At 45.7% G+C, this 12,774-nt stretch overlaps 1 protein-coding gene across 2 annotated transcripts in view; it reads left to right on the top strand.

The window, feature by feature from the left end:
• The first annotated feature begins 5,437 nt into the window (after nucleotides 1-5,437).
• DENND5A (DENN domain containing 5A) overlaps nucleotides 5,438-12,774 on the top strand; it is a 77,915-nt gene continuing 70,578 nt past the window's right edge. The window contains exon 1 of one of the 2 annotated variants that reach the window (XM_079786939.1): nucleotides 5,438-5,860. In XM_079786939.1, coding sequence (XP_079643065.1) covers nucleotides 5,743-5,860 — 118 coding nt within the window. In that variant the 5' untranslated portion in view covers nucleotides 5,438-5,742. The remainder of the gene's footprint in view (nucleotides 5,861-12,774) is intronic. The other variant, XM_079786938.1, reaches the window with a different exon arrangement.

The raw sequence follows: 12,774 nt of genomic DNA on the forward strand, positions 1-12,774 counted from the left end.
ATAAATAAAAAATATGTAAACTGGCCCTGGCCAGGTAGCTCAGTTGGTTAGAGCATCATCCAGATATGCCAAGGTTTCGGGTTCAATCCCTGGTCAGGACACATACAAGAAGCAACCAATGAATGAACACATAAATAAGTAGAACAACAAATCAATGTTTCTCTCTCTCAAAAAAAAGGTGGGAAAACAATTTGTTTCAGAGGTTTCTTTCTAATTAAAGGGTCCTTGGGGATGGAAAACAACAAAAGAACTCTCAAAGATGACACTATTGGAAACCCTACTCATGGCCAGGACCTTCTTTGTAGACGTGGGTAAGCCAAAGATGGGAAAGTGAGGGACCTGCCTGAGGTCACATCATTTGAGTAAACTGCAGAGCTAGGATTCTACTCAGGTTTCCTGGTTCCTAAGCCAGGCTTCTTCTCTATCACCATGAGTTGGCATCTGCTTCTTTCTTCTTCCTCCTCCTCTTCTTCATAAAATGTCATGAACCTTTCTTTATTTAGACTGAGAGAAAAAACCTAAACCATTTCATGAACATTTCCCAAAATTAGTAAGTTATTAGTAATTCTTTTGTAGCCTCTACACTTACTAGAGACCCAATAACATCTCTTTTTTTTTTGTCACAGAGTATATTAAACATGGCTCTTAAAAGCAGAGCAACTTCTTATGTATAAATAAAGACAAAGTGTTTCCCAATACACTCTAGGACATAATGCTCTGAACTTTAGAAATTCAGTTTATTTTTATTATAGTTAATTCTTAATGTGTTGTTAAAAGTATTGTTGTGCTGTTTTAATTTTTTCAAATTTATTATAAATTTAATCATTCCAATAATTAAATACTGATTTTTCTGTCATGATTCTTTTTAAAAAATATATATTTTATTCATTTTTTACAGAGCGGAAGGGAGAGAGAGAGTTAGAAACATCGATGAAAGAGAAACATCGATCAGCTGCGTCCTGCACACTCCCTATTGGGGATGTGCCTGCAACCAAGGTACATGCCCTTGACCGGAATCGAACCTAGGACCCTTGAGTCTGCAGGCTGACGCTCTATCCACCGAGCCAAACCGGTTAGGGCTGTCATAATTTTGTATGTTTTTTCTATGTCATACTAAAGGCAGACTGATATAACTTAGAATATTTATAGTATGACTATATGTTTTTGTTTACAGTCAGCTGGAAAAGTACTAAAATATTCAATGATTAATTATTTATATCTTTTCCTACTTTTAAAAAATTAAGGTACCATTTACATACAGTAAAATTCACTCTTTTTTAGTGCAAGATTCTTTGAGTTTTGGCAAACATAAACAATTGTGTAACCACCACCACAATCAAGATATATAACAATTCCATCACCCCCCCCACCCCCCAAAAAAATCTTTGAGAGCTCAGCCACAGTTAAATATGTCTTCCTTTTGGAATCTGGTCCAAGGGCCTTTCACTCCCCCTTACTAGACCATCTGGCCTTTCCCAGCAAGCTCTTGGCCCTCAAGTTGATGGGAACAGTGAACCCACTGTGTTCACATTCCAAGGGAGAGGGTTGGATGCAGTACATATAAGGCCGTCCACCTAGACTCTCAAAAGGCTCTAACCTAGGGTGGTAGAGGGGAAGAGGGAACAGAGGGGTCCACCAGTGAGTCACTCCTGGGTTTGTCAAGAGCCCTAGGTACCCCTCTGCTTATCTGCTCTAGCCATCCTGCCTCGCTCAACCTCCTCAGATGCACACACACTACACATGCAATTATTTACACCTGCAAATACACAGACATACATCTAAAATATATAAGCACATATATGTACCTGATCACCCCCATACACAAATGTTTACTCACATATAAAGAAGTTCCTACAGACATGTACATAGATATACACATGCATGTGCTCATGACCTGTTTTGGGGAAAGTTGCACCACTTGTGGACATTATCTGCAATTTGTTCCTCCTGTTGCTCAACTTCATACTTCCCCATAGCACAGAACATCAGATGCTGCTTGATGTGGAGTCTTCTTTGGGGCTTCTTGTTGTTATGGGTAATGGTGGCTGAAGGGTGATGATTTTTTAACTGATTTAGGCAGCTTGGGTCATAGAAGAGACATGAAGAGTTCAATGCTGGTTATGAGCAAGGTGTTGGGGGCTGGTGGGACAGTAGAACAAGGGAAAGCAAAGCATGTGTGACTCCTTTTGTAGAGATGGATCACTGTGCAGAGAGAGCTGGCTGACAGAGATGGCTGTGGGTGTGTCCCTCTGTAGCTAGCTGTATTTGTGTTTCTAGTTTTAAGAAAGCCTGTATTGTAAAGCTTAAGTTTTTCTGTATGATCAGTGGGGTTCATCTGAGTGTGCACATGGCAAACTCTTCATTGAGCACTGGTGAGGAGCTCACATAGGTAATAAGAGTGGGCGTAGGGATTTAAACACTAAATCTTAAGAGCATCCAACTTTGTCCCCCGCGCCCCCCCCGCCCCCCGCGGCTCCCCCACCCCCCCCTCTCAGCTCGACTCTGGAAGAAGCAATCATTCTGCCAAACATATTTCCTACTGGGAAGGAGATCACTTTACAGTTGAGTATTCTGGGCCTCTGAGCAGTTACATTTTCCAGGGCAAATTAATACAGTCAGACTTTTGTTTCTAATTTGTGTTTTGCAAGTTGAGTTGAGAGGTCTCCCAGCACCTGATCACCCAAGACACAGTGGATAAAAAGTCTGGACTTTCAATCTGAGGACATTTAAGCCTTTCCCAAGCCTCTTCTGAGATAATTTAAAGATGTGGGTCAGATTTTGTCACTCCTCGGCTTAAATTCCTTTCATTTACCACCCCGCTGACTTGCACATTTTACATAGCAAATTCCTTAGTCTGTCCTCCTCTGTCCCTCTCCTCTTTCCCTGCTTTCATCCCCTTTTATTTTTATTTTATTTATTTATTTTACACACACACACACACACACACCTCATCCCCTTTTAATTCTTCATCTCCCATGAAATGAATTACTTGCTGTTGCTTGAATGTAATATTTTATTTTAAAACATTTTTATTGATCAGAGAGGAAGGGAGAGTAACATCAATAATGAAAAGAATCATTGATCAGCTGCCTCCTGGATTGAGCCCACAACCCGGGCATGTGCCCCGACAGGGAATCGAACTGTGACCTCCTGGTTCATAGGTCGATGCTCAACCACTGAGCACACTGGTCGGGCTGAAGTAGTATTTTAATCTGTCACTCTCTGTTGTTGTACATGCTTACTGAAACATCTTCTTTTCCTCCCCTTTTTACCTGAGAAGTTCCTTTTGATCCTTTGGACCTCAAATCAGATTATACCTCCTTCTATAAGCCTTCCTGCCCATCTCCCAATCTGGAGAGATGTCCTTCTTTTGTGCAATGTAACTATTTAGCCCTCTGAACCTCTTCTACTGCCTCAGAGTCCTCAGAATACTAGATAGGGTGGGGCATCATCCTAAATGGGTGTATAGCGCAGACTCTTTTGGACACCTTTGACAATCCAATATGGATTCACTGTCGGTCATGATAGTTTGTCAAGTGCATATCAAGACTGAGGTAAAGGGGTGTAACTGGATGCCCTTAGGAGGGGCCCCCAACACCCAAAACCACCAAGCCTGGACACTTGGATAAGGACTCCATCTGGACACGGATATGAGTGGGTCTCCCACCCCTGGAGGACTTGAAGAACTCAGCGCTCCGACTACCTAATGCTTGAAGTTGGCTGTACCCTGAGTCACACCCTGATCCCTGCTAGACTTCCACTCCACTGGACTCTTGCCGCCTCACTAGCTGCCTGACGTGAGACAAAGGCCATCTCTCCACCTGCAGAGGCCAACAGTGACTGGGACTTCGTGTTGGGACACTGGCTCTGCTCCCTTATATCTCATAAGCTCCCCACTCTTGCATAACCTGCATGTGACTCTACTGCTTATTGGGGGAGATCTCCCCTAATAAACCTGGCGCTGTGGGAAGATAAAAAAGGAGCGTGAGCGACTCCTTTCGGGGGAATGCCCCCTTGCTCCTGACAATGGGCTTTGTGAAGCTACCTTCTCCTTCCCAGGTTTCCTCCACAGGTTTAGGCCGGTTCCATACAGGGAGAGGCCGGTGCTATGGTTCCAAGTGACGTGGGCTGTGACCTGCAGGCCATCCTCTCTAAGGGAACCGATGCTTGAGATGAGTCCCCAGGAGAGAGCACCGGGCCAGGCCTTGGGGAAGCTAGCTGCCTTCCAGGGCCCTTAGCCGCAGCCTGCCAGAGCAAATCGTGAGCATACCTCTTGCAGGAATAGTAATAATTTATAATACATATGGACTACTTATAATACAGGGACGGTTCTCACCATTTTACCTGCATGCACATTTATCTTATGTAATCGTCACAAAAACCGTGACTGCTCAAGGTTGAAGAGTAAATGACAACGTCAGCGTTCAAATCTGAGCGCTCTGTTGTTTCCAGAGCCCATGTTAGCAACCCTCGACTGTATTACCTTCCTGGCTTCTGATGTCCAGTTTCCTGCCCACCTCCTGTGGGAAACCAAGTCAGAGGGTCCCAAGACAAGGAAGGACTTCCTCACCCACCCCGACTCCCACTTCCCTCAGGAGAGCCGGCTCAGGGATGGTCTGAGAATTCTCAGAAGCAGACGAGGAGCGCCCAAGTGGCAGGGGCCTCTGGGGGCTCCAGGGGGAGAAAAGGTGCACCTGGCTCGTGGGAAAAGGCCTGGCTGGGGTCGGGGGTGAGAGGGCTGGAAGCTGACTAGGAACCCAGGATTCGAGTCCAGACTTTGTCTCTTAGACGATATAGCCTTGGAATAAGTTCTTACTTCTTTCTGGGTCTCAGTTTCCCCGTTTGTAGGACGGGCTGATCCACCTTCGCCGAAAGAGGGGGCATGCTCAGCTGTTCCGGGCAAAGGGCCGGGCATGGACGCCAGGGAGCGGGCGCAGGGAGGAGGCGCTATCTGGGGTCTCGGCCGAGAGCCCCGAGATGGGATGAGGGGGGCTTCCGAGCTCAGTCCTGCAGCCTTATCCCTGTGACAGGGCCAGCCGTAAGCAGATCTCCGGATCTGGAGCGTCCAGTTTGCGGCGGAGGGGGAGCGCGGGCGGGAGGAGGGGATGAGGGGCTGTGAACCCCGAGGGGTCCCGACGGCCTCTCCGCCCCTCGCTATTATAAGAGGCGGAGCATGGGCCTGGGCCTGGGTCCCCGCTCTGCGGGACGCGCCCGCTCCTCCCGCACCTTTTCAAGCCTCTCCAAGGAGTTACAGCCCCGGGGGAGTGGAGGTTGCCGGCGACACGGCGGTGGCCGACCGCGCTGCGGCGACGGCGGTGGAAACTGCAGCCCGCGGGGTCCGGAGAGCATCACGTCATCCTCTCCGCCAGGAGCCCGCCCCGCCCCGACGGCGCCTGCGCAGCGCGCGGGAGGGGTCGGCGGGGAGGGCTCCGGGGCTCCGCCGAGCTCTCCGCCCTCCGCCAGGCTCGCTCGGTCCGCGGCGTTCTCGGTCGGCGGTAGCGGCGGAGGCGCGGCGGGGAAGGCATTCAGGATGCGGCGCGGGGCGGCCCGGTGCCCCCCTGCCCCGTCACGGCAGCCTCAGCGGCCGCGGGGACCGGGCCAGGGCCGGGGGCGGCGGCCCGAGCCGCGGTAGCGGCGGCGGCGGCGGCGGCGGCGGCGGGAGGGGCGGCCTGAGGCCGGGCAGGCGCTCGGGTGCGGGGGCTTCGCGCTCCGCACGGCCTGGCCCGGCTCGGCCCCGGCGCCATGAGCGGCGGCGGCGGCGGCGGCGGCGGAGGGGGCTCGGCGCCCAGCCGCTTCGCCGACTACTTTGTCATCTGCGGGCTGGACACCGAGACCGGGCTGGAGCCGGACGAGCTGTCGGGTGAGTGCGCCCGCCGAGCCCTGGGCCGCTTCCCCGCGCCCGCCGCGGCCGGGACCCTCTCCCCGCGCCACCCTCCCCTCCCGGAACGCCCGCTCGCCCCTGCTTTGTCCCGGGAGCCGGGCGGGGATCGGTCGGAAGGACCCAGGGCGGGCGCCGGCGGAGGGGGAGCCGGGCTGGAGGAGGGGATGAGGGGCTCTGAACCCTGAGGGGTCCCGACGGCCTCGCCGCCCCCGGCGTCGGGCGCCGTCGTCCCTGACCCGGCGGAGGGCAGGGTGTGTGTGCTCAGTCCGGGGAAGGTGGAGGGACTTAGTACAAAATTAATGGAAGCCCCAACACCCGTTAGGGAGGCAAGAAGGCATCGGGGACAAAGTACTAGTAAGTTCCACCCAGACTTAAAAAAAGAATAAGAAAGAAAAACTTTTTGAGTTGATCTGGCCTCGTCCCAGGAAGCCTGTGATGACAGTTCCTCAAAACGGTGCTAACCCAGCCTTGGGCCGGGCCCCCTGGGTGGATAGGATGTCACAGAGTGTACGTGAGCCACACCGAGAGGAGGGAGAGCTCTCCCATTTCTAGAAAGGGCTTGCACCCCGGGGCCATGCATTCTTTTACGGAAAGTAATGGATGTCCTCTATGGGGCCAGCGTCATTTGTAAATAAAAGGGCAGCGACCTCGATGGAGAGCCTGGGCTGCCTAGTGATGCTCCTGAGGTCATCTTCATCTTGCAAAGGGGAAGTGGTGGGGAAGCGAAGAAGGGCCCGTGTCCCGTCAGGCTGGGCATCAGTTGGTGTCAGAATTGTAAAATCCCCATGAATTCCACTGCACCCGTCATTGGAGCCTTTGAATTACGGCAGTTGTGGGAAAGTTTTTGTCTGGAGTGTCCACTTCGCAGGTGTCATGTGGATACTCTTTCTAGTCTTCGGTCATGATGTGTGCACTGTCAAGTTTCCCTCCTGAAAGTTATTATCTTGTTGACTAAATTTACTTTGCTTCAGAGAAGATACACAGGTCTGTTTGTCTTGGTCGCCAGAAAAATTCCAGTGTTATGAAAAAAAAAATTAGGTGCATACTTCAAAGGACGAAAATGGACTGCCTTTTTAAAAACATGATCAATTGATGACCTTTAAAAGGTCAGAACAAATATACTGTTTTCTTGAAATTGATAGCAGGTGGAGAAAAACAACAACCATGAAGCAGTAATACAGTTAATACTGGGCCATTTGTTGGGGAAGCTTTATCGTTTCAAGTTCACTTTTTTTTGTCTTCAAAACTCATAGTGCAGAAGTTAATTTTTCCTGTTTCATATTTATTAGATTTATGACTTTGTGGTGCAGTTGTTGGAATTCGGTTCATGTAATGGGAGCTGGAAGGGACCTCAAAGGGGAAAATGAAGCTTAGGAAGGAGGACTGCGGGGCCAGTGTCCTGTTAGTTAATTGCCTGACTTTTGGTCCAGTGCTCCTCTCCTGACACTAAACTACACCTCATTGCCTGGTTGGGTCTTTAGAAAACAGTAACATGTTGAGAAAGACTAAAAATAACATAGTTCTCCCCAGTAAAAGAAACTTTAAGGTGGTGGAATAAACCAGTGTTACATGGTGTGCTTTTGAGTGTCCATTAAATTGTATAGACATTTGAAAAAGGTAAAGGAAATAACAAATTATATGGACTATCTCTGTGATGGGGCAAGTTAGATAATTCATCAATGAAAAAGAGAATGTAAATAAAAAACATCTTACCAAGTACATCCTCAAAAATGTGAATTCTCTTTAAGTAATTATCTGTTAATTTTCTGGCTTTTCCGTGAGCTAAAATTATATTCCTGTGTAAGCTTATTGGGAGGGTAAAGAAAGGGGGATGAGTTGTATCAAATGTGTAAAGAAGGGTATTTTTTTCTGTTTTAAAATGTGTTTGCAGTAGTGGAATGTCGAGACCATTTATTCAGTAGATGGCCTTTGTTAGAATAGGCACCGATTGAAGAATTTCTTTTCTTCATTTCATTTCTGGTGGGTTGGCGGGGGGGGGGGGGGGGGGGGGCGGCATTGAAATCTGGGCTACCCAGGGGGAATCTTTGAATAAAACAAACAGAATATAAATGCAAGTCAGTCTTGAGACCTACAGGGTGCATTTTCTCTGCTGAGCCTGCCTTATAGCTCCCAAATTGGTGATGTCATAGTAAGTAAATGACAGGAAATTGTGAACTGCACCCAGGTGCAGGAGTTACTGAGGAGTAAGTCTATGATTTTTCCAGCAAATTAAGTTATATATGTCAGATAGCCACTATATTTCTTTTTTTTTTAAAAAAAAATATATTTTTATTGATTTCAGAGAGGAAGGGAGAGAGGGATAGAGAGATAGAAACATCAATGATAGAATCATTGATCTGCTGCCTCCTGCACGCGTGCGTCCCCCCCCCCCCCTCCCCCAACTGGGGATTGAGCCTGCAACCTGGGCATGTGCCCTTGACCGGAATCAAACCCGGGGACCCTTCAGTCCCCAGGCCAACCCTCTATCCACTAAGCCAAACTGGCTAGGGCAGCCAATATATTCTTAAAAAGTGAATCCAGAAAAAGCAAATCAAAGATTCTCAGTGTTTCTTCTGGTTTTGTGGAGGATTAAGATTCATTGTCTGGTTGCAAGCATACAGTTTGCTATGTTGAATATAGACCCAGATCATTGGTTTTTATAGTGGATGCTCCCTGTCACCTCCTGCTCTTTCTTGCATACTTAAGCATTTAGGGAAGCTATGTAGTTTATTTGTGCAAGGAACTGAGGAAGGTGTGAAAATCCTTTTCTTTTCTGGTTAATTGAAGAAGTTCTTTGGGTTGGAAGGATAGGAAGGTACTCTATGAATGAAGCACAAGAATAGTCAGTTTTAGGAGATTGTATTTGCTTGTTAGCTTTTTGAGCTTGTCAGGTAGATAAGCAAATCTGGAAGAATCGCTTTGATTTACATTTTCCATTATTGTTGGCCCATCCTAAGTGGGGGAGGCAGATGGTAGTAGAGTCTAGTACCTATTTCTACCCCTTTGATGTCTGGGTTTCTTGGACATCTGTATTTTCCCTTTTTCTTCTGGTCACCACAGGTGTCTACAGGAGACTTACCATGAGGTGGGATTCCTGTTTATTTCCCTATCTCTGCCTGAACCTTCAAATTCCAGAATGTTTATGATGTATTTTTTATCTTGGATTGTTTAAGTTCCTCTGAACTGACCTGCACCCAGCATTGAGATGTAGCTTAGGTTCATGCTTCCACTACTCCAGTTTCCCGGGCTCTGAGTACAGGGCTTGCCAAGAATTGAAGAGAAGGGGTTGGAGACAGATAGATGGGAGAGTAGCCAGTGTCCTGTAGGAGTCTACTTAGAACACTAAGGATACGCTAAAATTGTCTCTTTGTGTCCCCTTTAGAAGAGAGAAAAATGCTCACTGTTCAGAAAAGCCTGCAGACTGGTTAGATCATACTCCTCCTTAACCATATTGCCTCATGAAGTTAGAATGTCAGAATTGTGGAATATCAAACATTCAGTACTCTTAGAGATTATGTAGCCTTCTGATTTTACAGATTAGGAAACTGAGGCCCTGAGAAAGTTAAAGAATATTTGTCTCCCTTGCCATTCCTACTTTCTGCTACTTGAAAGATGCTCTCTTTGCATGTTTTGCATTAATCTGAAGAATAGGGGAAACAAGTAAAATATTTGTCTGGCAGGGGCAGGAGCAGACATTATGGCAGTTTTTTCTAGTGCAGGTTTCTGTTTCATGTTAAAGAATACTGTGTGTGATTGTCCTGAGGCATATCTTTTTGTACTTTTTAGCTTTTCCTAATGTAATTTCACAGCAAACATTGTTGTGAATAGTACAAAGAACTTCAGTACATCCTTTTCCCAGATTTACTGATTGTTAACATTTTGCTCCATTTTCTTTATTACTTATGTCTAATATATATAAACAACTTTATTGAGATATAATTAACATACTATATAATTTACTTATTTAAAATGTACAGTTCAGTGGTTTTTAGTATATTTCCAGAGTTATGCAATCATTACTACAATCAATTTTTGAATATATTCACTGTTTCCAAAACCCATACCCATTAACAGTCACTCCCCATTTCTTCCAATTCCTTAACCTCCAGCCCTAGTCAACCACTAATCTCCTTTTGATCTTTATAGATTTACCTGTTCTGGATATTTCATAAAAATGCATGATTTTAAGTTTCATTAATGTTACTAGAGGCCCGATGCACAAAATTTGTGCAAGGGGCTCGGCCCTCGCAGCCGTGGCTTTGTCTGGAAGGTTGTCCGGAAGGTCGTCAGGCTGTCCGGTCTAATTAGCATATTACACTCTTATTATTATAGATAGCATGTAGCATGTATTTATTTTTGTTGCTGAATAATATTTCATTGTGTGACTATATCAAATTTTATTTACCCATCAGTTGATGGACATTTGGGTTGTTTTTACTTTTTTATTATAATGAATAATGTTGCTGTGAATATTTGTGTACCTGCTTTTGTGTGGAAATATGATTTCATTTTTCTTGGAGTGGATTGCTAACTCGGTGCTTAATCTTTTGAGAAGTTACCAGACTGTTTTTCAAAGTAGCTGCATCAGTTTACATCCCCACTAGCAGCATATAAAGGTTCCACTTTTTCCACATCCTTTTTTCCACAACACTTTTGAATATACTAGTAGATATCCTAGTGGGTATGAAGTGGTGCCTCATTGTGTGTGTTTTTTCCCCCAAATTATAAGAGAAAGTTTATTTAGAAAGTTAGGTAGTAGAAGTGAGCCTGCTGGGCTGCGTAGGCTCAGGACACAAGTCACAGAGGCTGAAGAAGGGCCCTTGGAACTTAGAAAGGCAAAGGTAACCCGCGTGGGTGGGGGCGGTGAGGGGGGGAGAGGGGAAAAGGAAAGGCTTCATTGTGGTTTTGATTTGCATAACCTTGATGGGTAAGGATAACTTACTTAAAAGAAAAAAAAAAAAAAAGACTGTTTCTTCCCAGAGATGAGTATCTATAAAAAGTTTGATGAGCCAGTTTCAAACAGGGAGTCAGTATGAGCTAAACTTAATTTTTATTTTCCTCTACCAGTCTGGTCAGTTCTGTGCACATCCTCTCATAGTCGCATCTCTGCTCTAAGGCCTAGACTCTTTTCTAGGTGAAGTGAAACTCAAATCCTGGTAACTTACCTCAGGCATATGTGGCTCTTTCAGAGAGAAAGGTTGCTGGGAGGTGGCAGGGAAGAATTCCTAAGTGAGGTGGTGTGTTTCCTGTTATAAAGTAGAGCAAGTAAGAAGTCAAGAGAAGAGAACAACACACAGAAGCAATTACAGAGCAGCCCAAGGCATTTATTTTAAATTTAGTTGGAGAGACTATATATTCTTAAACATAAGAGAACCCCACTTCACACTCCCTCAGGAAGGGAGGATCACATTGAAGGATCACATTTTACTTGAATGTCACTGGGGCCCTGATCCTCTCTTTTTAGGAGGAAATCCTCAGTCAGTGTTTGATGGTTAAACCAAATTTTTTTAGACTCTGCGCAGCCCTTCCTTCCTTCCTAGATTAAAAATAAAATTTTCTTTGACTAAGGCCTCCTTTGGCAACACCCATTTCCAGTGCTGTAACCTTTTATAAGCTTGTTTTTTGGCTAACTCTAAAGGTGTATTTGGATTTGGCTGGGCTCCTCAATTCCTGTTGCCATGCCTGGGTTTGAATTACTATCAAGCGGTTTTAGAGGTCTCTCAGGAACCCAGGTACACTTGATGGTACATACACTTGATCTGTTTTAGGTTCCTATTGGATAGGTCATAGGATCCAGAGGAAGAGAAAGCCTTGCCTTTTAGAAGTTGATCACTTGTTTTATATATATTATTGATTTTGGAGAGGAAGGGAGAGGGAGAGAGAGAAACATAATGATGGGAGAGAATCATCAATTGGCTGCCTACTGAGGATCGAGCCTGCAACCCGGGCATGTGCCATGACTGGGAATCCAATGGTGATACTCAACCACTGAGCCACACCAGCAGGGCTAGAAGCTGTTCACTTCTTAAGAAATTCAGTGATTACATACATGGTATCATTGCCAGATTTTTAGATTTACTTTTCAAAAGTTACTAAGTGAAGCAGATACTGGTCAAATGTCTGTTTTCCAAATGTTTTGTGATGGCTGATTTTAGTTTAGAGTGTAGAGAACCCGGGACTGGATATGAGTGTCATGGTGGAAAATGAGATCAAGTATCTGCTCTCAAGCTGTTTAGAGTATGTTCCCAAGGGATCTGGTATAAAACTCCAGGAAGTAAGATGGGAAGAGTTATAGTTTAGACCAGTGGTCGGCAAACTCATTAGTCAACAGAGCCAAATATCAACAGTACAACGATTGAAATTTCTTTTGAGAGCCAAATTTTTTAAACTTAAACTTCTAACGCCACTTCTTCAAAATAGACTCGCCCAGGCCGTGGTATTTTGTGGAAGAGCCACACTCAAGGGGCCAAAGAGCCACATGTGGCTCGTGAGCCGCAGTTTGCCGACCATGGGTTTAGACCATCACGTTTCTCAATTATTATAATTAGGATATTTGCTTGATTGTCATCCATGGGATCTGTCATAATGTCCTATTAAAGAGAGCCAGGTTAGTAAATTTTTTTGTTCATTAGGGCAAAATTTTAGTAGGCCATTTGTGATCTATTGTATGGGCTGAACTAACTGGGTTAGTCCAAAAGATTTTCCTGGAATGCTGAGACCTAAGCAGGGAGAAGTTATGTGGAAGTTCCTTCATTCTTTTGTGTGTGGGAGTCCCTGATTTCTAAACCATTTCCAGTTGTCAAAATATAATAAGAGGGTGCGTTTGTTTATATTGGTCACAGAATCAAAAAATGTCAGAGCTAGAAATCAGATAGTCCAGCCACCACTTTTTT

The sequence above is a fragment of the Cnephaeus nilssonii genome, assembly GCF_951640355.1.
Source record: "Cnephaeus nilssonii genome assembly, chromosome: 13".
Lineage (NCBI taxonomy): Eukaryota > Metazoa > Chordata > Mammalia > Chiroptera > Vespertilionidae > Cnephaeus > Cnephaeus nilssonii.